This window comes from Copadichromis virginalis, linkage group LG8 (assembly GCF_057382275.1).
Source record: "Copadichromis virginalis isolate Kocher_CV1m ecotype Utaka linkage group LG8, C_Virginalis_male_GT1.1, whole genome shotgun sequence".
NCBI lineage: Eukaryota > Metazoa > Chordata > Actinopteri > Cichliformes > Cichlidae > Copadichromis > Copadichromis virginalis.
In genome coordinates, this window is record NC_140625.1 from 821,250 (window position 1) to 847,613 (window position 26,364).

Genomic DNA, 26,364 nt, shown 5'->3' on the forward strand with positions numbered 1-26,364 from the left:
TAATAATATGCTTTAGTGGAATTACTACAGTATCTTGAAATTTGCCGTTTCCGTTCGTGCTTTTATTTTGAAGGCAGCCCATTGAAACGGAAATCGTTGCGCTGGGTCACCTGGCTACCGTTTAGCGTTTACTTTCCGTTAGCAAAGTTGTAGATTGCAAGAAGTTTTTTGCGAGTATACATTTGAGCACACCAGAACAAAGGGATTACACACATATAAAGCACGGTATGTACACCGAGTTGTTGTAAAGAAAACAAAAACAGGCTTGTAGGCTTGTGAAATGGGACGGTCTAGCCTCCCTCGCGCTGCCCAGGTTGCCTATCAACCGTTATACTAAAAGCGGGAAACGTTTCATACAGCTTTGTTTGACAGAAACGGAGTAGAACATATTTTGTTCATTTGTTTCTACATGAGCTTTGTGTGATGTGATAAGTATCTGAGGCTGAGACCACACGACTGTAAAACATGATTGTTGGGCTTCATTTTTGTACTGAACAGTCATTTTAAGATTAGCTAGTAAATAACAATTAGCTCATGTTGTTCATGAGACTAAAGTCATCTTACTTTGGTAATGTAAATATAATATGGCCAATATGATAGTTATTATCTTAATCATTATTAGTTATCACAGCAGTGAGTTCGAACTCTGTGTCAAATACTGAGCTTCAGTAAAGATTCTATGGCGTTATTTTAGTGCCACTATGCTCAAATTCTTTTTACTTGCGCTCAGAATAGTGGCACAAAAATAACGCCATAAGATTCAAGTTACAATTATTTATATTTCCTATCTCCTTAAATCTTCACTCAAAGACAAGTATGTTTGACAGTGTGTATATAGATGTATCATATAGAAAAGACAAATATTGTTCGTTTAATATGCTGGCATTACTAAATTTGGCTCAATGCTTACATATATGTGTAAAAAGAAAATGTGCGAGCTGTGGTAACTGTGTCTGATAGAATGAAGAGTAGACTGATACATGAAATATTCCTTTATTGGGTGAGAAAATCAGACCATGTCATAACTGCTTTAAGTCATACAGAATAGATATCAGAGCCTTAAACAGGCTGACTTCTGCTAAATGGGTCAAACTGGGCAGAAAGTCTACAATCACATAACATCCTTATAGAATATGATGTAACACTATAGATCAACTTAGCTCAGAATATATAAAGCATATAAACAATTACAGCAATATGATGCAACAAACACAGCAGTGCTACTGATCCAAAATACTCAAAGCTTCATAGAACTGAAACAAACATTTATTTTAGCTCCATTCTGCTGCTGATACATACTTTAGGTTTCTGAACATTGAACTTGTTGCTGCCTTTCATAGTTTGTAACTTGAAGGCCCTGAGTACTTTCTCTCACACTGAAAACACTGGGATGATAACATTATTTGAACATTACCTAATAAGACTGATTCAGCACAGACAGTTATGTTAAACTTTCCTAGCAGTCCTTCACAAACAGGGAACAGTCTGTCTATTCTCTCCATCTGTCAGCTGCTGCTGGCTCTTCCTCCTCCTCTTCCTCACACACTGCTGAGTTTGTCCTGGTGGATCATCAGGGCTGCAAAGCCTCACAGATGATGTGCAGCAGTGGGTCCCTCAGTCTGTCCTCACTCTGGACACTTGCAGTTGTCACACATGGAAATGAAATGTGTGATAAGCTGCAGGATTCAGACACAAGTGTAACTTATAAACACACGTTCATACTTTTATTCCACAATCAGAGAGAAAGAAACAGAGAGAGAGTGCAGGACAGACAGACAGGTGACAGTCTCAGGTGTACACACTGCTACACAACAGCACCAGAGAAGGAGGATTTAGTGTTTGTGTTATTACGAGTGCTACACAAGAAGAGTTCCCAGATGGTACAGTGGACACATGTGTGACTGCTGTGATTAAAGCATCTTTCTTTCAGCTTAACGAGTGAACCGTCAGCTCGTTCAAACACACGTTAAAGTCCGTTTGGCTCGACACCACCGAACAGAGGCAGCAATATAACATAGCTAACATTAACAGTGCAGTGAATCCTGCTTGTTGCGATCATGTTTAGGGGGTAGGAGGATGTGTTCATGACTTATGGCAGTTTGCACCAGTCCAGGTCCATCTGTGTGGATTTCATCTTTCCAAGATTCTGAGGCCCAGTACAACTCATTAACCTGTTTTCTTTGTTTTCTTTATTTTTAACTTTCCAGCTTTCCATTGCCATCGAAGCGTTACACCCCTTCTCCTGCACCAGGGTACAAACAGAGCCCCCTACATGGTAGGCTCCCAGGGAGCTCTTTACTGATCGGACAGCAAGCTGCATGCTTGCGGCTGGCTCAGCTGAAAGCCCGCCTTGCGTTGACACAGATAAATAACGCCATTGCTATTGGTGGCCGAACCAATACACGCGCCCCATTTATATCTACAACACCCCCCTTTCCTGACAGCTGCAGCCATCAGTCTACTAAACCTTCTGAAGGTTGCTAACACCATGTCCCATCCCTTATATAACCCCTATGCCTCTGGGAAACAAAGTTCAGCCCAGGGGCGCTATGGACAGTCGAGTATGCAGGCAGAGAGAGACTCTCATAAGACACCTCCTCATCTTGGGCCTGGGTCCAGCTTTAGCTCTTCTGGAGTTTCATCTGCGTCTCCTGCAAAATCTGGAGGAACAATCCCATCACTGCTAACTATGCCAATGAGCTGCAGGCCAGAAGGGAGTAAGACTTCAATGGAAGAGGACATAAAGAAGTCCAAACCTGTGGGCTCTGCAGAGTCTACTTCAGAAACAGCTGTGAACATCCTTATGCAATTTGGACTTGAAAAAGAGGACCTGGAACATCCAATCTCATACTCTGAAGATCAGATCACTCCTGACAACCTGCCTTTTACCTTACAAGTGACAGAGGATATCCCAGTGCTGGCCCAGATGCAAGACTACACTGCCACTTCACCTAGGGTCTTTCCGCATACCTGCTCTCTATGTAACAAGGAATGTAATCAGATGAAGGTAAGTCGAAGATTGTTCGATGTTTTTGCTTTCAGTCAGTTTTTATTTATTTGAAACGCAATGTTTTTTGTTTTGTTTTGGGATTGTTTTTAATTATTTGACTTTGAATGCCATTATAGGATTTTGGTTTTGAAAAAGCTTCATGGATGCTACTTTAAAGTTTATTTGGTTTGTTTTATTCACTATTACTGCATAATGATGACTGTAGGAAGACTACCAACTTGGACTGCAAACATTTGGACACATTTTCCCATATTTCTGCAATTCAGTATTCTGTAACAGAACTTTTGAAGGATTACAGTCCAGACTAAACTTAACTATATGTCTACCAGATGTTGTAATTTAAAAAACTACTTCAAAGAGACCTTCAGAAACTTCAGTGGTCTGTACTTGCAATTGATAGATTTAATGTCTTTTGACTTGATGTAAACCCATGCGAAGACATTCAAGGCATTTGCTAACAATGGAGCCAAGGCCTCAGATGACGTGATGAGGAAGAATCTGCAAGCATGAAGAACCTGTGCATCAGAAAATGTTGGAAGAGGGCTGTTTTTTCATTTGTCTCTGTCCTTGGGCTACTGTTCCACAGTGCTCATTCAGCTTTGCTTTTCCTGGAACTGTTGCTGAATGTAAAAGTTCCCCTTTTTGTCTTTTGTCACTAGAGTGAACAATAGTGTGTTTGGTCCTTTATTTTATATCAGTAGGCACCTTGTTTTTGTGTTATACTAATTTTCTTTGCTCATACTTTAAGTTAGTGTTTCGGTGTCACAAGACTTTTACTACCACAAACATAAGCACCCTGGGCGCAGCGCCCAGTCATGAGCTACACAAGCACCAGCTTTAATTTGACTGATTGTTGAATCTCTCTTTATGGATGTGCCTTCCTTTGCTGCACCAAATTTCACATTTGGGCTCCTCGTCAAAGAAACAGCGCCTTCCTCTTCTGGCCTATTTCAACATCATCTTCCTGTCGCTACTCTAACTGTGATCAACATAGGTGGTGCATTTTGTCCTAATCCAAACTTGGCCTCTCCTGAGACGACCTTCTTGGAACCTTGGGAAATTTTGATGCCATAAGAAGAGCCTGAGTAGGGCTGGGTATCGTCACTGATTTCTAGAATCGATTCAATTCCGATTCACAAGGTCCCGAATCGATTCGATCCACGATTCGATTTAATTCGATTCGATTTAAATCTGGGAAATTTTGACAGTCAGAAATATTATAATTCAGATCAGTACATTTACATATTTTTGTATCAATCAAAAGGAAGCTGACACACGCAAGACTTTATCACAGGTGTAAGCGTCACAGCAGATGCTTTTGTGTCAAAGTAGCTGAAGATAAAACACAGAAAAACATGAAGGTGATTTTCCTGGCCTGGGATTTTATAAAAATATTCTGCAGTACATCAAAAATGAAAGAAAACCATTAATCAACATATGAACATCACCTCTGACGTTACAGCGGTTTTATTAGAGACACGGTTAAGCGTTTTACATTTTGAATAATTTTAAAAAGTTTAAATTTGTTCAGTATTGAACAGCAGAAATGAGGTTTTCTTTTCGGAAGAAGGTAAAAGGGAAAAAAACAGCGGCCGACAGCCTGTAAACAGCGGTAGACTTGTGCGTAACAAGCAAGCGAATAATGAAGAAAGGGAAACTGTTCTTGAAGTACAGAGAGAGGGAGAGAGAGCTGTGCATCGCGGTGGAAGCAAAACAGTAAAAGTCAGAGTGAATTCATGATGATGTTTATGTGAAGCGTTTGGATCTTCTTTTGCTGCTGGTTCGGTCAATATTGTTTGGAGAGAGATCAAACTAACAGCTTTAGAATCGGCTCATAAAGGGCGTGAACACACAGCGCGGACCCGCCGACAGATCAGAATCAGCGAGCTGTCGGCTTTCAGCCCCGACCGTGAGAAAGGCGACATCTCACTGATTCTGATCCGCGGGTCGCGCTGTGTGTTTAAGTCTATGTGCAGAAGCCGTGTTCCTGCTCTCATTTACTGTCTTAACTGTTTGGTGGTTCTTGAAATTTTGTGAGATGTCACCTGAGATTCTGGCATTTTGGGCAAAATAAATTTATATTAAAAAATCGATTCAGGATTTTAATGAATCGATTTTACGTTATCCAAGCCAGAATCGATTTTAATCGATGAATCGATTATAAAAACCCACCCCTAAGCCTGAGAGTCCAGAATCCAGAGCCTAAGATGACCCTTTTGTTTTGGTTGTTTGTAGTCAGATGTTTGACTTGTGTTTTCCATATATACTAAATAATTTCATCTTTAAAATTGTATCCCAGGAGAGGTATAATGTGTCATGCTTATTTGTTCCTGTTTTGTTTTTGGCCCATGAAGGTTTCTAAGTGCAATCCAGGCTCCTGGCTAATGTTATAATGCTTCTCCGTTCAGTGAAGGACTAACTGTTAATATTTTAAGATTTTTTTTAAGGCCACTGCAAAGTTTAGTGACCTTTTTATCAGCAAGTGATGTCAATGACAAACATTGCTCCTGATAATAATGAATCTGGTCTAAATGTTTGTTTTTTGTTGTGACCACTAGGATTGGGTCTCCCACCAGAATACCAGCCTTCACATCGAGAACTGCAAACTTCTGCGAAAGCAGTCAGTCTTTCTTCTCTGTACTTCGTGATTATGAACCGATATCTTTGGGGCAGCGCAACCATGGTTGTGCCGAAATGATGTCGGGGTTGTAATGCTAGGATAGCTTCCTAAGAACTGTTCATTTGTATTTTTTCATTTTTCTTTGTCATATTTGTTGCGTTCCTGTAAAGCACCTTAATGATTTATTGTTAAAAGGCTGAATACATTTCTAAGTTTTTGAATTAATGAACAATAATATATTTTTAAGGACATTCTACCTGGCAACATCTGACAAAAATGTACCTGTGTTTTTCCACAGATACCCAGAGTGGAACGGTGAAATAGCATCACCGCGAGGGTAAATATCTTCATTTGAAGTCATTTGGCGAATAAAAAAACATGCCAGCATTGGAGCCTTTCATTTTCTTTCATTTAACTGTGCTTTTCTTTTTAATGCACTTGTTAGTGCGTCAGGTGCCAAGCCCTCTCCCGCAACGTCTGCTGAGACTTCCCAGAAGAAAACCAGACATGAGAGTCGTTCCCGTTCCTGCAGCCCCCGCAGTCATCGTGACTCGGAGCAAAGCAGCGACAGGCGAAGAAGGCTTTCCCGCTCTCGCAGACCCCGCACTCATCGTGACTCGGAGCGTAGCAGGGACAGGCGAAGCAGCCATTCCCGCTCCGGCAGCCCACGTCGCCACCGTGACTTGCAGAATAGGAGGAACAGTCATTCCTGTTCTCAATCACGCAGCCGCCGAAGGGAGAGACACAGAAGCCAATCACGATCTCTGTACAGGTCCAGACGCAATCGCAGGTCTGTCCAACAAACATTTTGAGAACTAGGATCAATCAAGAAGATTTAGCTCTCCAGTGGATTGTTAAAGGGTGAAATATAACATATATATAAAAATATCAACTTGAAAAAACTTAATTGGTGGACAGCATTTACCTTTTGTATCCATGCTGGGTGTGTGCTTTGAGATGTTTCTGAGTTATTAAGTTCTTTGATCCATACTTTTTTCAGGTCCCGGTCTCATTCTGACTCCTCGTGGTATGACCGTCCTTCCTCTTCACGATATCGATCACGCTCAAGGTGCCGCGAGAGACGATCCTCACTGAGAAGAAGAGATGAGAAACGTTCATCACCGAGGAAAAGCTGGGAGAGGCGATCGTCGACTGAGAGGTCATCTCCGAGGCGAAAGAAGTCAAGCAGCTCAAAGATCTTGGCAAAGAAACTGCTGGAAACATCAGGTTTGAAAATTGCTTCATGTTTTATTTTTTTGTATGTACTCATTAGTTTTTCTAAGATCAAAGTTCTCCTCCCCCCTCACAACCTTAACTTTACTAATGTAAAGGATAAATAAAGACCAGTGCCACCAGAAATGTCAGCATAGTTTTTTCTACTATTATAAAACTTTCAGAAACGGTAGATGATTTTCGAGACTTGGCACCCACCAAAGTGTGAATCTCTTTTGCACCTGTGGTCTTTTAGCTCTCCAGTCCTTATCAAACCAGTCTGACCTGGAGACTGTCGTCAAAACTTTGGCTCCTGCCCTGCTGGCTGAGCTAGTCAAGATGAAGTCGTCCCCATCAACATCATCATCATCGTCCTCACGTTCTGCATCTCCAGAAACAACTAAAGGGACGCCTAGCACAGAGAAGACAGAGGTGACTTCATATTATGCCTTTTTTCATGAATGCACAGTTTTGGACAATTTATAATGTGATCAGTGACAGATGACGTGATTGTTGATGCCACACAACCAAGATTAAATCTTTCAACACAGATTTATACAAGCAGATAGTTTGAGTCAAGTTGTCATGATGAAATCTGCATTTGGTTTGTTCATAATTTTCTTCCCTGTGTTTCCACAGGCTGGCAAATCTTCCCCTCCGACCATGGTGAGGCTACAAGGGACTGTAAGTAGTCTCTGTCACAGTGATGTGATTTCTGCTATGGAGAAAACATTTTGAAAAACTAAGTCAGTTGTTTTGTTTAGGTCAAAATTACAGGTATGTACACTGAAATTTGTTCACTGTTCAGGGGCGGATCTAGAGAAATTTTCTTAGGGTGGCAAAGAAATCAAATAGGGTGGCAAAATCGAAGCCTTCTTATTTTTCAAACACATATGCAGGTGGTTACATATGGTTAGAATAATTCAAATGCAGTAAGTATACACGTTTTTCATATAAATATAGTCTAGAACTTAATTATTGTCTGTAGCCCACATAATTACACACTTTAGTTACATAAAACATGTGAGTTTCTGTATAGCCTGTATAATAAATAAATATGTAGCCCAACAAGTATAAAATCCAGACACACTGTTAGAAAACAGTCACATTGTTACAGCTTAAATGACACAAAATGTCAGAAATCTGCACTGTCATGAACAACAATTTAAACCTAATTTTTCATGATTTGTTGGATGAACCCACTGAGGTCTGAAATACAATCGGCCATTTTTGACTCCTTTTGAGTTTACGTTTGTATTTCACCCTCAGATTGTTTCATTTTATTTTGTTCCCCTTGCCTTGTTTGGTGTCATTCTTTTCAGCTCAACTGAATTTAGTTGTTTTTTTCACTGACATACTGCATTAGTATTACTGATCTGAAACCACACAAAGAACGTAAAATCCTAGTAGTATGTTTTTACTGTAAAAAAAAAACACCACAGTATATTTTTATAACTTGAAATGCAAATATAAATTGTACATTTTGTAAACATATACAACTATTTATCTAAAAATGCAGCCGATACACCTGCCGTTTTTTTTTTTTTTTTCATTTTGTATAAGAATTTAAAAATATTACTACAACTAAAATGAGAGAACAATTAGGTGTCGCACTAAGATGCCCCACAAACTATGTGTGCCAGTAAAAAAAAAGTTTGTCCACCAAAAGACAGAACAGCACAGGGACAAACCTGCAGGCCTGATAACAGCAGCTGTATCACTCCGCTGGTTTTCTACTTAGTGACAGTGTTTACATTGCAAATGTGCCTTTGTGACATTCATTAGTGCCCTCACTGACACACAAAACAAAACGACTACACAACAGAACTACACAAGACAACACACTAAGTAAACACTCCACACTAAACGTCACAAATCTCCCACATCTAAAAACTCTCTCTCTCACTTGCTTGCTCTGTCTCGCTGCCGTTACCGTCACTCCTAAAACGTTTCCCTCTTCCTAAACAATCAAATCCCACGCGTTGACTGTTTTTTTAATTGGTCGACATGGTACATTTAGGAAGGTGGTGGCTTTTTTTCTTTCTTTACTGTTTTCGTGCTGTCCTTACAAAACGCTTAAAACACACACACACAAAAACGTGACGACAGTATTTAGAACAAAGCGTGGCTTATATATATTATCATAACTCTGGATTTACTGGCCTGTAATTAAAATTTAAAAACTTTGAAGTCCGAATTTTCAATGTGGGCTGAAATAGAAACTCAGCGTGGCTGCAGCTTGTTGCTGTGTCAGCTTACATCAGTCATGTGATTTGGAGGTGCAGCGTGTCCGTGGACCACAGAGGGTTAATAACACTCACCTTCCTTCCATTTCCAGAGTGTAACATCCACCCACCTGTGTAAAAAGCGAAATTCCCATGGTGTTGTTCAGAATGTGCTCTGGCACAATCATAAGCATCGCTTGCTACTGAAAACAAGAAAAAAGCCGGTCCTGCTATGGGCTGAACCATTTGTTAATGGTGGAGGGGGGAACACTATGCAATATTTTCAGTTTTAGCATTTATATTCACTGTTGACTGTAACTACGTTCAAACTGTTAATGCTGTCTTATTTTAATAAACAACACTGTCATATGCAAAACTGGGGTGGCACTTGGGGTGGCAAGGGATCATTTTAGGGTGGCACTTGCCACCCCATACCACCCTTCTAGATCCGCCCCTGTCACTGTTATAGATGGATGAGTTCATTGACCTACTTGTGAATCGAGAGAAAGTTCCTCTCCTGTTTGTCTCCTGGTTTGCTTCTGCAATCTAAGATAGATATTTATGCACCGTAGCTACAATTCTCTATAAATATACTGTCCGTTCACGGTTGTAGTCCTGCATTCATTATGCGGTTTAAAGTCAGTTGGTTATCCTTACATTTCTTCTACAGTCTCGCACCCCTCAAATTCATAGTTACTTTGGATTATACTGAGCTTTTATATAGTCATCCCCATGTCAGGAAGCTTCCGCTCAAGTCTAATGCTATGAAAGCATACACACTGTACTTTTATTTTGCTGTGTTGCATTATGCATTTTTTAAATCTATATATACACATTGCACTGAAAACATCCTTGGAATCGCACTGGTTGCTTGCAAGTTGCCACAGTTGCTTGTGGTTTGCATGGAAGACTCCAACTTGTCTGTAAATACTTGTAAGCTCATGACAAGTGCTCATGTATGATTCTTAGTGTGAATGTAGTAACTTAACAGTTTTGGTAGTAATACAAACTAATGTATGTTCGTTGTGTGTGTGTTTGTAAGGAAGCTGCAGTGGCACCTAAAAATACAGCCAAGGCTACGGAGGCTGTTGAACCAATTAAAGGTGCTGCAGTTGACGGTGAGCCAAAAGTCTTGGCTTCCAAAGCAGAAACGGCCTCAACCACGCAGATTTGTATTTAGATCAGCTGGGTAATTTGCATCCTATCTAAACTACCACTATTGAACTTAACTACATTTCCTTTATTCCAAGACTCTGTGACTGCAGAGAAGATCTCAAAGGATCAGCCGGTCGCTGTTACCCACCCAACATTTTGGGAGCGGATACAAGAGCAACTGCGTCCAGAAAGAATCCGTAAGAAATCCCCAAAGATCTGTATGAAAGATTTCTCAATGTGAAGATATTTTCTATTTCATAATTATTTTTTGGTTTTTCTTTTGCTCTGCACTTCACAGGTTGTCTCAAGACAGTCAAACTTCCCAATTCAAAGGTAACATTAAAAAAACACTTCAATTATACCTGTAAGAAAAACATGCTTTATCAAAGTGGTTAAGTTTTGATCTGAAATAGTTCAGTTTGTTTTACAAGTTTGTAGTTATATCTCATTGTCAGGTGACGCTCAAGTAGGTGTAAATGTAGAAAAATGTTAAAAATTCACTAGGGATGTCGCAATACCAGAGATTTTGTAGTCAGTATAGACACCAATAGAATTGCACCATTCTTGGTTACCAATTTAGTATTGTAATAAAACAATTATCTCATGTACTAACACATACTAAAACTCCTTTATTGAAAAGCTAGTTTAACATGTTCAAATTATATGCACAGTCATCCAGGACATGGTGGTTTTGAGTGCTTAAAAAGGTTTTTCCTTCCCAAGTTTGACATGTGCAATAGTGCTGTTTACACATTGCCTTTTGGGAATCAGTTATCACTGTTTATGGATCCACCTTAAATGAAAAGTACTTTCATAGCTGACTCTTACTGCCTTTTTTGTCAGTGAGTCAAGGTAGAGCTGCACTACGTGAAACAAAGAAAGAAAAAAAGAAGTAAAGGAAAATTAGCATCAGAAACATTTTGTAATAGGTACCTGATTGTGTTCATAGTTGTAGACAGTGCTCAAAGTGAGGTTTATAAGTTAATGTTTGCATTTTTCAGATTTCTGTCTGGAATTTCTTCCATTGCAATTGTGAACTGATCCTGAAATTCTTTTCGTTTGCACAGCTTGTTTCGCTTGATTACAAGGTGCTGTTAATAAGCAACCTGCCAGAGTATCACGATGGCTGTTACGCAGAGGAGGACATCGCCGGTCTGCTCACTCGACACCGATTTGAGTATTACGACGACACGATCTACGTTATACCACAGGCACGCATGGTAAGCACCAGTTTGCATTGGGCTGGGTTATGACCTTCATTTTAATGGCGCTCTAAATCTCTTTTCTAAGACGACCTAACTAACATTTAGTTAGTTAATACATATTTTGTGAGTGCCTGTCTTCATGGTTATTCAGTAAAAATCAGTGTTTGGTTGTTTGTTTTTCCTTCAGGCTTTTGCCCTCATGCCGACAGCAGTGGCAGCTAAAAACATCGTGCTAGCATCAGAAAATCACGATTTTATTCTCAGTGGTTCTAAACTTCGACTGCAGGTTGAGAAGGGCAACATTTTAATGACGCCGGTAAGCACTGTGTGTAGATAATGCAATCTACTGTTGTGACAGATGTTATTACAATTATTTGAAAATATTTGTTTCTGCTTGTTTATTTAAAGTGTGATTATAAATGTAAAAAATATTTCTTTTTGTAGAAAAAAATACCTTTAAGCTGAAATAAATCGAACCGAATCCGAAGTGATGTAATGATTTTGAACTGTTTTTTTTCTTTCAGCTTGAGTTTTATAAGTCTCTGATGAAACGGCTATGCTATGTAAGTAACGCACATATCTCAGAAACAAAGACTGCACTCGAATACCTTTAGATTTATTGGTCAGAGTATAAAGTCATAACTGGAAGCACTCACATCCAAGTCAAAACACCTTGAAAAATGGGGACATACCCGTTTTTTCAGATATTCACACAGGGCTAGGAAAGGTTTGGAGAACTCTTTTCCTGGAATAAATTAAATCCTCATTTAAAAATGCATTTTGTATTTTTTTTAAACATTTGTTTAACGATTTGAAACTTGTGCAAAAAATTAGGAAATTGGGAACGAGCCAAATGCGTTTTCCACGGCACTGTGTGTACATTAGTTTAAATACTTTTTCAACCAGTGTTATCAAAAACAGCGAGAGCTGCAATTATAAATTGTTTGGAAAATGAAGATAGCTGCCAGGGTGCATACCTGCTGTGTGAATATAAGTGCAAACTTATGGCCTTGATCTTGGAGCTGTAGTATAAGAATGTTTGGAATGTCATACTGTTTGTGGGGTTGTTGTTTTTTCACGTTAACCCGGTTTTCTCGAAGCAGCAAGTGACTGACAATGGAGCACGATTAATCTACATCAGGAACATCTCGCCAGGCGAGTCCCGGCATCTCAGAGAAGCTTTGAAAAAAATGGATTGTGTAAGAAACTACCTGCCTCTTCTCAACAAGGTATAAACACACTCATAAATGCCAACAAGTGCATGTGTTAGAAGTCTGTGAAAGGCTGTGTGAGATATGTGCTTGTGTAAGTGTAATCTTAACCATACAGAAAAATTGACAGATTAACCGCTTGCACACCAAACTAAAGGACGTGCACCAACCTTCATAAATCCATCCTTCAAAAGAGATAATGTGTCTAGATTTGGATGCTACTTATCTTGAGGAAAGCACAACTGCAAAACTATAGCGATAGTAAAGAGAGACTGCCGATAAGCTGCTCGCTGAGCAATTCTTCATATGCTCATGCGCACTAGTATTTATCACATTACAGCATTAGTGCAGGGGTCATGTTGAGCATGGCTCCAGTGCATCATTGAGCCAGGATTTCTGACTCTTGAATCCAGTGAACTCCACAATAAAGCTGTACTTAGTTCACTCTTTCCACGTGTGCTTAGCACTTGTTTTCTAACATTTACAATGTGAAGGTAAAATGTTCAGAATACATTTTCTTTCTTGTGTTTCAGGTGTTTATCGAATTTCAGTCTCTTCGTGATGCTGATCGCCTTGGCGTTTGGTACAGCCTTCTAAAACGGCCCACCGGCCACAAATTGTCAAGGCTGAAAATACCACAGTGTGGATGTACCTCACTGCGTAAGTGTTTTTTAAATGGGATTTTAAACAAATATGAATTAAACGGAAACAAAAAGATGGGTTAAGTTAATGGAAGGTCAGACCTTTCTTTCGCTTTCTGTTTGTGAAACACTCATGAATAGATTTTTCAGGTCTCCCCTGGGCTGTGGATAAAGTGCAGACAAAACTGCTGATTTATTGTTGTTCACAATCAATCATTGTGACATAGAGCTGGGCGATAGAACGATAACGATATGTATCGCGATATAACTTTTACTCGATAGAGAAATTAAGCTATCGCGATAGACCTCGCCGCTCTTGTCCTCTTTTTTTTTTTTTTTTTTAAAAGGTCAGCCAATCCAAATTAAGTAGCGCAGAGCCGAACCAATCACAGCCGCAGCGTCACGTCGCGTGACTTGTTACGTACAGCACAAGTGCCAAGCCGCACGTGTGTTTGTTTGGGAAGCAGCCAGCGGGTAATGGAGGAAATGAGTGCGCCGACTAGAAAAATCAACCGAGCGTGACCGAAGAGAAAACAGATGATGGTTCCAATGCCGGAGAGATTGTCGAACGGAAGAGCCATAGAAGTTCCGTAGTGTGAAGGTATTTCGGCTATTTCAAGTCTGACAAAAAACAGAGTAGCGTGCACTGTAAATTGTGCCGAAAGCAAGTCTGGAAATACAATAAACTGGTGCATGCGTCACACTGTGCGCCACGTTATTGTTTCGGTGAAATGAATTTCTACAATACTGTTACTGTTAATTCTACTCTCTGCAGTGTTTAAATGCTTACATATACACACAGTTACTGTCCCTCCACACTTACGACTCGGTTCTGCTTCTATGCCGCAGCTTTGTTTACTTTTTCCCACCGAGGCTTCTAGACTTCTGATTGGCCAACATTTCGGCACGGTTAGGAATCTAGCGCCACCTGCTGCTTTGGCATGTTCATAGCAGCGTTTTCCTTCATTTCTGCCTTTATGTGTGGACGGGATTATTTTTTAAAACGAAAACGGAAAATCTCCGTTTTCAAAAATACCCGTGTACGTGTGGACGTAGCCTCAGTCTCTGACTGGAAGCGCTAATTCGTCATTCGGCTTTTGTCAGACTAAAGTAACTGTTAAAACTGTTTGAAAAGCTAAGCTATACAACAAGGGGAGATTGAGAATTTCCTTTTAGTTCTCAGTTTATTTGATATTGACAAAAGTTAGTTAGTTTTGTCTGTTCTTCTGTAAAACAAACTAAGATTTATTTTTAGAATTAATATTTTGTTTCTAAGTGGAATTGACAATTTAGTCTGTTTCGTTTGTTCTATTTTGAAACTTAAACGCTTTAGCGGCTGCCTTTTGTGTAGTTTGCAATATTTGCCTTTATTTATCTGGAAAAGTCTCATGTTCCTTAAGTACATCTACCCTGTTGAACTTATTATGGGAAATAAATATTTAAATAAAAACAAGCTGCTGATTATTTCACATTTTACTTGTGAGCAACGGCACATTTAAATCTTACAAATATAGTTATTTGGCTTATATCGTGATAGATATCGTTATCGCCTGAAATGAAAAAAACATATCGTGATATGAAAAAATCTCATATCGCCCAGCTCTATTGTGACACATTCCCTCAACTTTTATCCACTAACACTGTGATTCTGGTTCCCACAAATCCTTTGATGCTCATTTGCCTTATTATCTCTCTGACCTCTTTTCTGGCCCCTCCAGAAATCTTTGCTCCATCAGTGGTCAATTTCCTTCTGCTTGTCTCTGCCCCAGACACATGAGCCAGAGCCATTACTTAAACTGCACTTTTTCAGTCTGGCATTTGATCTAACCCACTAATCGTTGTTTTTCTGATGTCTATGATACCTTGGGTATCTGTAAAGGTGCTTAAAGTTCAAATAAAAGTCAAAACATTGATATTACTGGATCATTGTAAACATTAAAAACCTGTTTTGCACCACTCGTTTTTCCTTTTCTTTCCCCCACAAAACTTTTAACAAAACTTATTTTTGCTTGTGCAGCACCAAGATTGCCAGACAAAGCTTTGCCAGACAGCGAGGTTGCTGTTGATGGTGCAACTGTCCCAACAGAAGATATTACCATCCCACAACGCAGCACTTCACCATATTGGATCACAATGACAACTAGTCCCTTTGTGTTCCCCACTGTCTCTCCTTGGTTCACAATCCCAGGTGAGAGAAACAGCTGGAAACTAAAATTAACCTCCAGATATAAAGTGTTGACTGTTACTAACTGTGTCTGTTTTACACTTCTAGAGTATTTAACTGTCAGTGAACCTGATGACATTGAGGTGAGTGCATCTTATAAACCCAGGTTTCATGTGTTAAACAGGAATCCTTGAGTAAATACCAAGAGGTGTCCATTTTTCCAAATACTCACCTCAAAAACCACATTTCTTTTTTTCTGCTAAAGTTGGTTTCATTTTGTCTTCTCTATGTGCTCAGTAATAATAATATATTTTTTAAAAAGTACCGCAAAGTTTCTCTTCGAATAAACTTTGGTTCTTGAACCTTGTGTCTTGCAGAAAGCCCAATCTCAAGGTTCTACGTTCTCCACCATCATGTTGACCGGTTTGCCAGAAGGAAACTACAGACAGGAGGATGTCACCAAGCTGGTGTGGCGTTACGTCCCTGATCAGACTGTTCAGACTCTGTACTACAAAATAATCGTTTTATCACTGCAGAGGAGGGTGAGGAGTAGACCCAGCAGGCTGATACAGAGAAATTTGCATTTGCAAATTGAATTCAATTTAATGATTGATATTGAATGTTTCCTCTGCATCATTTTTCCCCTCCAGGCCTTTGTGTTTTTTAACAGCTGGGATGCGTGCTGCGATTTCGCCAGGGATTACCTCAAAAATCCAGTTACTGTTGGAGAGTGGACGCTCAGAATCCACATTGTTTTACAAGACATGCTTCCTGGTACAAGTGAGGTATGAAAATGGAGCAATCGGGGGCTGTTAAATCGGGGGCATGCTCCTGTTTCACTCAAACTATTCAGATCCCAATCAAAACAGATTTCTCCTCTAAGGAGTGAGCACAGCATCATCCTTCTCTGGGCTAATATTACTAGAATGAGAATACTCAGAGTACTTTATTGATCCCTGGGGGAAATATATTGGTTACAGTACAAACAGTAACACAGACAGATACAAGAAGTAAGGAATAGCACAATATATACAATATATACATACATATAAGTCACTCATTGATAAATATCTGAATAAGAAATGGAAAAACTAAAAATATGCATGAATTTCAAATCAACTATTTATTGTTACTTCGTCTGTATTTGTTCCTTCCTTTTTGCAACAGCAGCACAAAAGCTGCATGAACTTTATCCACTTTTCTGTTCGTAGGCGACAACCCACGTCATTCCGCCACCACTTTAAATTTCCACAGAGCTCCTTGTGAAGTCAGCCCCGTGTAAACTTTAAAGACCCAGACATAGGTTCCAGAGTGTTTTACTGACTATTAAGTAATGCCCTTACTTATTTTGAAACTTCAGTCGCTGCTAACCTTCTAGCGTCAGCGTTTCCCCTCTCAAGTTTCCTTGTGGGCTAGCTATTCAGGAGCTTTCTGAGAGCTCTCTCCACAGCTACATGTTAAGAGGAATTGAGGTCTGACAACTGTTGCGGAAAGTCACTGAGTGTTAAGGATGGTGAGTTAGTGAACCCAGACGCGGACCTCTCGTTAAAGTTGAACAGTGTCTTTATTTACAGTGAAGCCAATCCACAGTTATCCATAGTGCAAGTCCCTTCAGTGCTCCTCTCCCCGTCTCTCCTCGTGTGTCCACACAACTCCCGTGCATCAGTGACGTCTCTCCTTCCGTCTCTCCGCCTCGTTCGCTTCCTGGCAAAAGGCAAAACAGCCACGATTAGCCTCCCTCCGCTATCAAACACTTGCTTTACCCTTGCTGAGCTCGAGTCACTACCAGGCTTGGTGCAATACTCCAGCGCTGTCTGTCACTCAGCCACACCATTAAATAGCTCTGCCAACGACGGTGGATGATTGGCAGCAGCTGGCGAGGAATCAGTCGCAGGTGGGACAGCAGCTCAGAGCGGCAGCACTTCCGGGTCGGAGATCTCCCATTGCTACGCGACCGCGTACCAATCGCAGCGGAGCAGGAGAGGAAGAAACAGAGCGAGAGAGAGGAGAACAAACACACACATACACACAGGGCGCCGGTCGGGGCACCGTCAGACCTGACACTGAGACTCAAATAGCATCAAATAGTTCCTGCAAAACCTTGTTATATGTTGTGTCGTTACTGTCCTGAAGTATGAATCCTTTGCCACAAAGATGCAAACCAGGATCGAGTCACTTCTCACTTACAGTGGAGTCCAATATTTATCTTATTAAATGTGCTCAATAGAAGATTAAAAACACTCTAACCAGGAGGAGAGTTATTCAATATTTATTGTACAAACAGAGGATCAGCGATTGATGTAATCCCCTTTCATCTTCTGCTCTTTTCACAGGAGAGCATGTATAGAAGCATGATGAAATGGAGCACCACTGTAAGGCAGCAGTCACATAAATCTGTCTTGTAAAAGCAGCAGGCTCGGGTCTCCCTGATCTTAACGCTGGTTGTTTTTCAGCATGTTCCAGAGTCGGAGTCTCTGGAGGACCGGCTGCTGAGTGTGGAGGTCTCCGAGGTGAATGTGGACCTTGTCATGATGATCATGGAAGTGGTGGCGTCCATCGCTGCTTTTGTCAGATTCTTGCCGCTTGCCAACAGGGTACGATTTCATAAACACGTGCAACTGTTTTATGTTTTACAGAAGGCTGCAAGGCTTGTCATGGTGTCTGCTGTTCTTTTCATATTGAGAAACATTTTAAATGAGTCTGAAGGAGACTTTGTGGTTTTTTAACACGAGTTGAGCAAGTTTAAATATTCCATGTACAGACAGTCCCTGCGGCAGGCAATCTGAATTACACATGCCTTTGCAAACACTGGTGAAGAAGGACTGCCTGAAATGCACCAAGTTCTCAACCAAGTAGTAATCTTATGACCTGTTCAGCCTTTTGTCCTGGCCCATCGAGCAGGGGAGATCCCTGCAGTTTGAGGCAGCGCTAAGTTATTCTTTTAGTGTTTCTTGCTCAGTGGTTTTATTGTTCAATCAAAACTTTGCAAAAGTATAGAAATATGTTTGCACTTATTTCCCATTTGCAAGTTTAAAACTCCAAGATTTTTTTTTCTTTGCCTTGTACTATCGTACAGGGCAGTAAAGAAACTCGCCAGGACAAATTCTTTATCGCCCTGTACAATACAAATCGTGCCTGTAGCACACCCATTGAGTACCACTGTGTTGCTCAAATATCCGTTCTGTTCTCTCAGATATGCATTGAGATGGCCGAACCTGGTGGATTAACACAGGTGATGGAGAGCAAAGTCACCAAGGACTATTTATCTGCTTGGTAAGTGTGTCCCACGATCAGAAGTGAGAAAAAGAGGAAATTTATTTTACACTGTGTTTCTTCATTTTCTTTAAAGTGTCTTCATGTCTGTCTGACCTTGTGCTTCTTTCTCTCCTCTTCATAGCAGTAAAGCTGGACGTATTGAGTCGTGAGTATCTTTCTTTTTCAGCTTTAGTGGCAGAGTCAAATATACCATACGCTCCTCAAGGTCGTCTGTAGTAAACAGTTCCCAAAGATGCAAAAAGAGCAGCATGTGATTTAGATATAAGCAACTCTAGATTAGGAATTTGAAATGGAATTTCTTATTTCACATGAACATTTTGTGACAACAAACCTCTTTTCGTGGTAACCTACTGGCATCTTTGCTTTCAAATTCAGTTTGAAGAGCCTGAAACAGCGTCTGCAAGACTCTGGTGACAACCTCAAAATGAAAACCAAGAAGACCGCAGAATCGACTGATGCAGTGACCAAAGGTGACTGCCAGGCGGAGAGCCAGAGGACCGAGGAGGAAGCAGGGACCCAGCCCGATGCTGCAGCCGCCCCTGCTGGACAGCAGCCAGAGCCCAAGTGTCCTGATGACGAGACACAGGAGGGAGAGGAGAATGATGGATGGAGCATGGCCGACATTAAAGGTACAAAGAGCTGCTTTAAATCAGCAAAATACACCGCTCTGACAGCCAAAACACAGTAAAGTGAATATAAAAAGACAAGTTGTGATATTTTGTGGCTCTGATCTCATATTTGTGCTCCTCACTGTGCTACAGACATTCAGCCTGGTGGTAGTAATATATTTTATATATGTGGTGTTTAAGAAATGCTCCGTTGGTGCGATGACTATGTCCCACACCATCACCAGCCTGAGATTTTGATACAAGGCAGGATGGATCCAAGATTTCTGACCCTACCATCCTAATGTCACAGCAGAAACTGAGATTCAACAGACCAGGCAGCGTTTTTATTTTACAGCGTTGCTGAGCCTGTGTGAATTGTACCCTCAGTTTTGCGTTCTTAGCTTAGAGAAGTCGAACCCAGTGTGGTCTTCTGCTGCTGTAGCTCATCTGCTTCAGTCTTGGATGTGCTGTGCGTTCAGAGATGCTCTTGTTGTCACGGTCCTGGGTCTCCTGACCCAGCGTTTTTAGTTCTTTGTGATTTTCGTATTATTGTACTTGTGTGATTTATTCTATGGCTTCTAGTTTTGATCCCTTGCCCTTCATGTCTCCCTGTGTGCCCCTCTGTGTATCTGTGAGCCCTCGTCTCTCCTTATGTTTTATTCCATGCTTCCCCTGCCCATTATGTCTAAGTTCTCCCCGTGCTCTCTCTTCCCCCTGTGTGCCCTCTATGTATTTATGAGCCCTCGTCCCCTTTCGTGTTTATTCCATGTCTCCCCTGCCTGTTACGTTGGTGTTCTACTCGTGCTCTCTCTCCTCCTGTCTGAACCTCTGTGCTCCCTGTTTCACCTCTCCCGTCAGTGTTCAGTTCACCCCGCCCTGTCTCGTTATGGCTATCAGTGTCACCTGTGTTCCCCGTGTGTTCCCACTCCCCTCGTTAACCCTCTGTGTATTTCTGTCTGCGTCTCCCTCTGTTCAGCGTGACGTCGTCCCTCATGCTGTGTGTGATTCCCCCGTGTTTCCTAGTGAGCCTTATGTTAGTTTTTCCCAGTCTAGTTTTGTATCGCCTATCATCTTCTGTTCCGCAATAAAGCTGCCTTTTGAGTTCATTCCCTCGTGCCTGTGAGTCCTGCATTTTGGGTCCTACTCCTGCCTGCCGCACAGCGATTCATGACAGTACGACGTCACCAGTAATGGACCCAGCAACTCACAACCCCTCCGCTGAGCTCCGGGAGGATTTGATCTATACGGTGGAGTACCACTGTCAGGAGTGGGAGGCGCTGCCAGGAGACGAACACCGGGAGGTCGTAGCCGCCCGTCTACAGCGGATGGTGTCCGGACTCCCGTGGCTGTTCGGCGCGCTGCACCCCCACATCCGGGACTTCCTTGTTTCCACCGTAGGCGTCCGCCCGGAGCTGCCTCTCCAGTGTGAGGGGTCGGAGGACGTTCAGCCCGGTCCGCTGGAGGATTCGCGGCCCGGCTCATCTCCTCCCCCCTCTCGGCGAAAACGGCGCTCACGCCGCCGCCGCCCTAACGTTTCTGAGCAAACTCCGGTGGTGAGTGACACTAACTGTTTCTTCCATGCCACTTCCAAGTCGGACCAACTCGGACAATATTCTGCTCTCCAACCTATATATTTAGAAACCGTTTGTGTGAATGCTCCTGTGTCCGCAACGGATCCCTTTGTGCTCGGTATTACTGACTCTGCTAAACCTGGATCTTCCTGTGCTGTGACTGTTTTAGAGACGGCTACTCCTAACATGGACAGCTTAAGGCCTACAGAGTTGCCAGGAGTGACTCGCCATGAATCTCTGTTAGCCGCCCGGCCCGAAGCTCAGTCGCCACCTCCACCACATTCAGCCTCGCTTCCCATAGCACAGTCACATCCACAGCCTGACTTCCTACAAACCTTATTTCAATCCCTAGCCCAGTCAATAGCTCAGTTGGCAGAGGAATCATCAGCCTTATCGTCAGCTCGGTTTCCAACTTTACAACCATCACTGCAGTCTCCAGTGTCCCCAGTGCAGTCTCCAGTGTCCCCAGTGCAGTCTCCAGTGTCCCCAGTGCAGTCTCCAGTGTCCCCAGTGCAGTCTCCAGTGTCCCCAGTGCAGTCTCCAGTGTCCCCAGTGCAGCCTCCTTTAGCACAGTCACCCACTCAACCACCAGCACCACAACCGTCACCACCTCTAGTTCATTCCCCTGTGGAGTCATTAACCCCACTGCCTACTCCACTCTCACCACCACCGTTACTACAGACATCAGTTCAGTCCCCTGTGCAGTCATTTACTTCTCCACCGTTAGCAGCCCAGGTCCCCGTGTGTCCAGCAGCTCAGGTCCCCGTGTGTCCAGCAGCTCAGGTCCCCGTGTGTCCAGCAGCTCAGGTCCCCGTGTGTCCAGCAGCTCAGGTCCCCGTGTGTCCAGCAGCTCAGCTCGCACCTGAACCTTTGGCCCAGTTCCCCGTAGCAGTGCGGTTTTCTAGCCAGCTTAACATTGAGCCCGGGGTCCCAATCCTCTCTGGCTCTACTTCAGCTCCTGCTGGAAGCTCGGATGAGCTCATCCAGGACTCCGCGGCTCCCACGCCGCCATCTACCTCGTCCGCTGGGGGTTCCAGTGAGCCCGGCCAGCACCTCCCTGTCTCCGCTGGAGGGTCCGAGAGGCCCGTTCAGCCTCCCGTCTCCGCTGGAGGGTCCGAGAGGCCCGTTCAGCCTCCCGTCTCCGCTGGAGGGTCCGAGAGGCCCGTTCAGCCTCCCGTCTCCGCTGGAGGGTCCGAGGGGCCCGTTCAGCCTCCCGTCTCCGCTGGAGGGTCCGAGGGGCCCGTTCAGCCTCCCGTCTCCGCTGGAGGGTCCGAGGGGCCCGTTCAGCCTCCCGTCTCCGCTGGAGGGTCCGAGGGGCCCGTTCAGCCTCCCGTCTCCGCTGGAGGGTCCGAGGGGCCCGTTCAGCCTCCTGTCTCCGCTGGAGGGTCCGAGGGGCCCGTTCAGCCTCACGCCGCATCAGCTGGAGGGCCCGAGGAGCCTGTCCAGCCGCCATCTGCGACCGCCTCGTCATCACCTGGCCCGGCTACATCCGCCTGTGCTTCTGCTACGCCTGGCCCGGCCTCAGCCTCTGCAACCTCGCCTGGCCCGGCCTCAGCCTCTGCAACCTCGCCTGGCCCGGCCTCAGCCTCTGCAACCTCGCCTGGCCCGGCCTCAGCCTCTGCAACCTCGCCTGGCCCGGCCTCAGCCTCTGCAACCTCGCCTGGCCCGGCCTCAGCCTCTGCAACCTCGCCTGGCCCGGCCTCAGCCTCTGCAACCTCGCCTGGCCCGGCCTCCGAGTCTTCGTCTGCTGCAGCCTCTTCAGAGCCTTCGTCTGCTGCAGCCTCTTCAGAGCCTTCGTCTGCCGCAGCCTCCTCTTCAGAGCCTTCGTCTGCCGCAGCCTCCTCTTCAGAGCCTTCGTCTGCCGCAGCCTCCTCTTCAGAGCCTTCGTCTGCCGCAGCCTCCTCTTCAGAGCCTTCGTCTGCCGCAGCCTCCTCTTCAGAGCCTTCGTCTGCCGCAGCCTCCTCTTCAGAGCCTTCGTCTGCCGCAGCCTCCTCTTCAGAGCCTTCGTCTGCCGCAGCCTCCTCTTCAGAGCCTTCGTCTGCCGCAGCCTCCTCTTCAGAGCCTTCGTCTGCCGCAGCCTCCTCTTCAGCTGCTTCGTCTGCCCCAGCCTCCTCTTCAGCTGCTTCGTCTGGTCCAGCATCCTCATCAGCTGCCTCGTCTGGTCCAGCATCCTCATCAGCTGCCTCGTCTGGTCCAGCATCCTCATCAGCTGCCTCGTCTGGTCCAGCATCCTCATCAGCTGCCTCGTCTGGTCCAGCATCCTCATCAGCTGCCTCGTCTGGTCCAGCATCCTCATCAGCTGCCTCGTCTGGTCCAGCATCCTCATCAGCTGCCTCGTCTGGTCCAGCATCCTCATCAGCTGCCTCGTCTGGTCCAGCATCCTCATCAGCTGCCTCGTCTGGCCCTGCGCCCACCGGGCCATGGCCGGCACGCCTGGGACTGGAGGGCCGCCGCTGCCTTCCGCGCGGTCGGCCTCCTGAACTGCTCCGTCGTCTCCTTCGCCGCCGCCGCTGCCTTGCGCACGGCCGGCCTCCTGAACTGCTCCGTCGTCTCCTTCGCCGCCGCCGTTGCCTTGCGCACGGCCGGCCTCCTGAACTGTTTCCGCGTCGCCGCCGTTGCCTTGCGCACGGCCGGCCTCCTGAACTGTTTCCGCGTCGCCGCCGTTGCCTTGCGCACGGTCGGCCTCCTGAACTGTCTCCGCGTCTCCGCCGTTGCCTTCCGCACGGTCGGCCCCCTGACCTGCTCTGTGTTTTGGGTTGTTTTCTTGGGCTCCGGTGTTTTCTGTGCTCTTTGTTTTCTGTTCCGAGCCCTCCGTCCTGGGCCCCCGCCGCCCGCCCTGGGTTGTTTTCTGTTTGGTTTTGTTTTTCTGTGTTTGGGCTGTCTGGAGCCAGCCCTTGAGGGGGGGGTACTGTCACGGTCCTGGGTCTCCTGACCCAGCGTTTTTAGTTCTTTGTGATTTTCGTATTATTGTACTTGTGTGATTTATTCTATGGCTTCTAGTTTTGATCCCTTGCCCTTCATGTCTCCCTGTGTGCCCCTCTGTGTATCTGTGAGCCCTCGTCTCTCCTTATGTTTTATTCCATGCTTCCCCTGCCCATTATGTCTAAGTTCTCCCCGTGCTCTCTCTTCCCCCTGTGTGCCCTCTATGTATTTATGAGCCCTCGTCCCCTTTCGTGTTTATTCCATGTCTCCCCTGCCTGTTACGTTGGTGTTCTACTCGTGCTCTCTCTCCTCCTGTCTGAACCTCTGTGCTCCCTGTTTCACCTCTCCCGTCAGTGTTCAGTTCACCCCGCCCTGTCTCGTTATGGCTATCAGTGTCACCTGTGTTCCCCGTGTGTTCCCACTCCCCTCGTTAACCCTCTGTGTATTTCTGTCTGCGTCTCCCTCTGTTCAGCGTGACGTCGTCCCTCATGCTGTGTGTGATTCCCCCGTGTTTCCTAGTGAGCCTTATGTTAGTTTTTCCCAGTCTAGTTTTGTATCGCCTATCATCTTCTGTTCCGCAATAAAGCTGCCTTTTGAGTTCATTCCCTCGTGCCTGTGAGTCCTGCATTTTGGGTCCTACTCCTGCCTGCCGCACAGCGATTCATGACACTTGTGCATTGTAATAAGTGGTTGTTTGGCTTGCTCTGGCCTTCCGGTCAGCGTGAAGCAGTTATTTCATTCTCCTCTAAACTCAAAAATGCATTTCCTCCAGGGAACTGCCACTCACTGGATATTTTCTGTTTCAGACGGTTTTATGTAAACCCTAGAGATGCTTCTGTGGGAAAATCCCAGCACATCAGCAGTTTTTGAAATGCTAAGCTCAGCAAACATGCCACGTTTAAGTGACTTAAATTATTTTTCTTCTTCATTCTGATGCTCAGTTTGAATTTCAGCAGGTCATCTGACCATGTCTACATACCTAAATCACTAAGTTGCTGCCATGTGATTGGCTGATTAGAGAGTCGCATTAATGAGCAGTCAAACAGGTGTACCTAATAAAGTGGCCGATGAACGTTTCAGCTTTTCAAGTAAATCGAAATCATTTGTTCAATTATTATTGAGTTATAATTGAATGTTTAAATATGTTATAAACCCAGTGGCTCCTGTAGCAGATTCGTTGATGATTAACGTGTCGCTCTTTTCATTTTCAGTTGTGGCTAAACGCAGGAGGGAGCTTGTCGGAGCTGAGGCAAAGCGATCTCGCTCTCAGTCTCCGTGTGTTGTAGCAGATTTCAGACTGCCTCAGTTCAACCCTAACAGCCCCATCGGTCAGACACACACACTCTAAATTCAAATGTGTTGTTAATACTTGTCTAATCTTCCTGTTTCTGCTTCTCTGCAGGTCAGGAGTTTGTGGTCCCTAAATCAGGATTTTTCTGTAACATCTGCTCTGTTTTCTGCCTGAATGAGAAGACCGCCAAGGAACTCCACTGCTGCAGCCAGAAACACTACGACAACCTGCAGGTACGCACGCACATACATATACACGATTCAGCACACAAAATCACACTGTTGGCCTAACGATGTTTGTTTTCTCACTTTTCCCTTTTTTTTAGAAATATTATGAGGAACGTCGACAAAGAGCTACAAAAGCTTTGTCTCAGACGTCTCCAGGCTCCGTTTCTGACTGATGGACCTGATCTACTGTATTTTTAACACATAACTGTGCAGAGTGTATATATATGTGTGTCCTGGATGACTGTGGATATGTTTGCGGTTTTGTGATTTGTTTCTTATTTCCTGTTTTACTTTGAAAGTTCATGTCTTATGTCAGTGTGTTCAGTTTTACCTCTCCCCTGTCTCGTTAGCCTGATTTCTCCCAGCTGTGTCTCCCTCCCTCCCGCCCATTCCCTAATTACTCCCCTGTGTATTTAAGCCCTGTGTTTTCCTGGGCTCCCTGTCGCGTCGTACCTTCAACCTGCTGTGTGTTTGTAATGTCCAGTCCTCCAGCACCTCGCTTTAGAGTCTTGTTTTCCTTTTGTAAGTTTTATTTTGTCAGTCATTCTTCCAGCAATAAAGCTGCGTTTTCAGTTTATTCCCGTCTCCAAGAGTCCTGCATTTTTGCGTCCACCGCTTCTGCTCGCCTGCCACACAGCCAACCATGACAATAGCAGAATCTAGTATAACATGGAAACACCTACCTGAAACACAGACTTTATGTATTTTAAGTACTTGAGTAAATGTTCCCACTACTATCTGCACTCACTTCTGAAGATATTTAGACTAGTGAGAGAACTCTGAGCTCCTCCGCTTCATGTGAGATTCACTTTCCACTGTTTCCTTTCTTTCTTTCTTTTTTTTTAAATCCCTTTCCATTGCATTAATGTCTTGAAATACCAGGAAACCAAGCATCTGCCTCTGGAGACTTTTGACTCAAAAGGCAATAAAAACCAAAACAAATGTAAAAAAAATGAATACAGGAAAAATTCCATTTTCACAAATGTCAAAACATTTTTTAATTAAAATTAATCTTTTTTTCCTATT

At 43.9% G+C, this 26,364-nt stretch overlaps 2 protein-coding genes and 1 long non-coding RNA gene across 7 annotated transcripts; 2 read left to right on the forward strand and 1 right to left on the reverse strand.

Annotated features, from left to right (window-relative positions):
* Positions 1-87: 87 nt before the first annotated feature.
* On the forward strand, positions 88-6,442 carry LOC146702467 (uncharacterized). The gene is made up of 5 exons (XM_085467290.1): positions 88-225; positions 2,208-3,007; positions 5,569-5,630; positions 5,929-5,967; positions 6,076-6,442. The coding sequence occupies exons 2-5, from the start codon at positions 2,489-2,491 to the stop codon at positions 6,440-6,442; spliced, it is 987 nt and encodes a 328-aa protein (XP_085323416.1). The 5' UTR covers positions 88-225; positions 2,208-2,488.
* Positions 6,443-6,637: 195 nt separating this feature from the next.
* On the reverse strand, positions 6,638-8,155 carry LOC146702468 (uncharacterized). Its single transcript, XR_014921834.1, has 2 exons — positions 7,062-8,155; positions 6,638-6,721 (listed from the first exon to the last, which is right to left on the reverse strand). It is a non-coding gene; the product is annotated as an uncharacterized LOC146702468 (long non-coding RNA).
* Positions 6,715-25,915, forward strand: LOC146702469 (uncharacterized). 5 transcript variants are annotated; one of them, XM_085465353.1, is made up of 12 exons: positions 6,715-6,857; positions 7,099-7,274; positions 7,482-7,526; positions 10,110-10,185; positions 10,318-10,419; positions 10,521-10,555; positions 11,290-11,442; positions 11,615-11,743; positions 11,952-11,990; positions 12,531-12,656; positions 13,172-13,298; positions 15,821-15,980. In XM_085465353.1, the coding sequence occupies exons 2-12, from the start codon at positions 7,182-7,184 to the stop codon at positions 15,928-15,930; spliced, it is 1,035 nt and encodes a 344-aa protein (XP_085321479.1). In that variant the 5' UTR covers positions 6,715-6,857; positions 7,099-7,181; the 3' UTR covers positions 15,931-15,980. The 5 variants fall into 5 exon arrangements, with proteins under 5 accessions (XP_085321479.1, XP_085321478.1, XP_085321475.1 ...); XM_085465349.1 differs by lacking the exons at positions 6,715-6,857; positions 7,099-7,274; positions 7,482-7,526; ... (6 more) ...; positions 12,531-12,656; positions 13,172-13,298 and adding exons at positions 14,919-15,467; positions 15,552-15,586; positions 16,094-16,228; ... (6 more) ...; positions 25,223-25,344; positions 25,437-25,915 and having other exon boundaries at positions 15,821-15,985; XM_085465350.1 differs by lacking the exons at positions 6,715-6,857; positions 7,099-7,274; positions 7,482-7,526; ... (6 more) ...; positions 12,531-12,656; positions 13,172-13,298 and adding exons at positions 14,921-15,467; positions 15,552-15,586; positions 16,094-16,228; ... (6 more) ...; positions 25,223-25,344; positions 25,437-25,915 and having other exon boundaries at positions 15,821-15,985.
* The last annotated feature ends 449 nt before the right edge of the window (positions 25,916-26,364 follow it).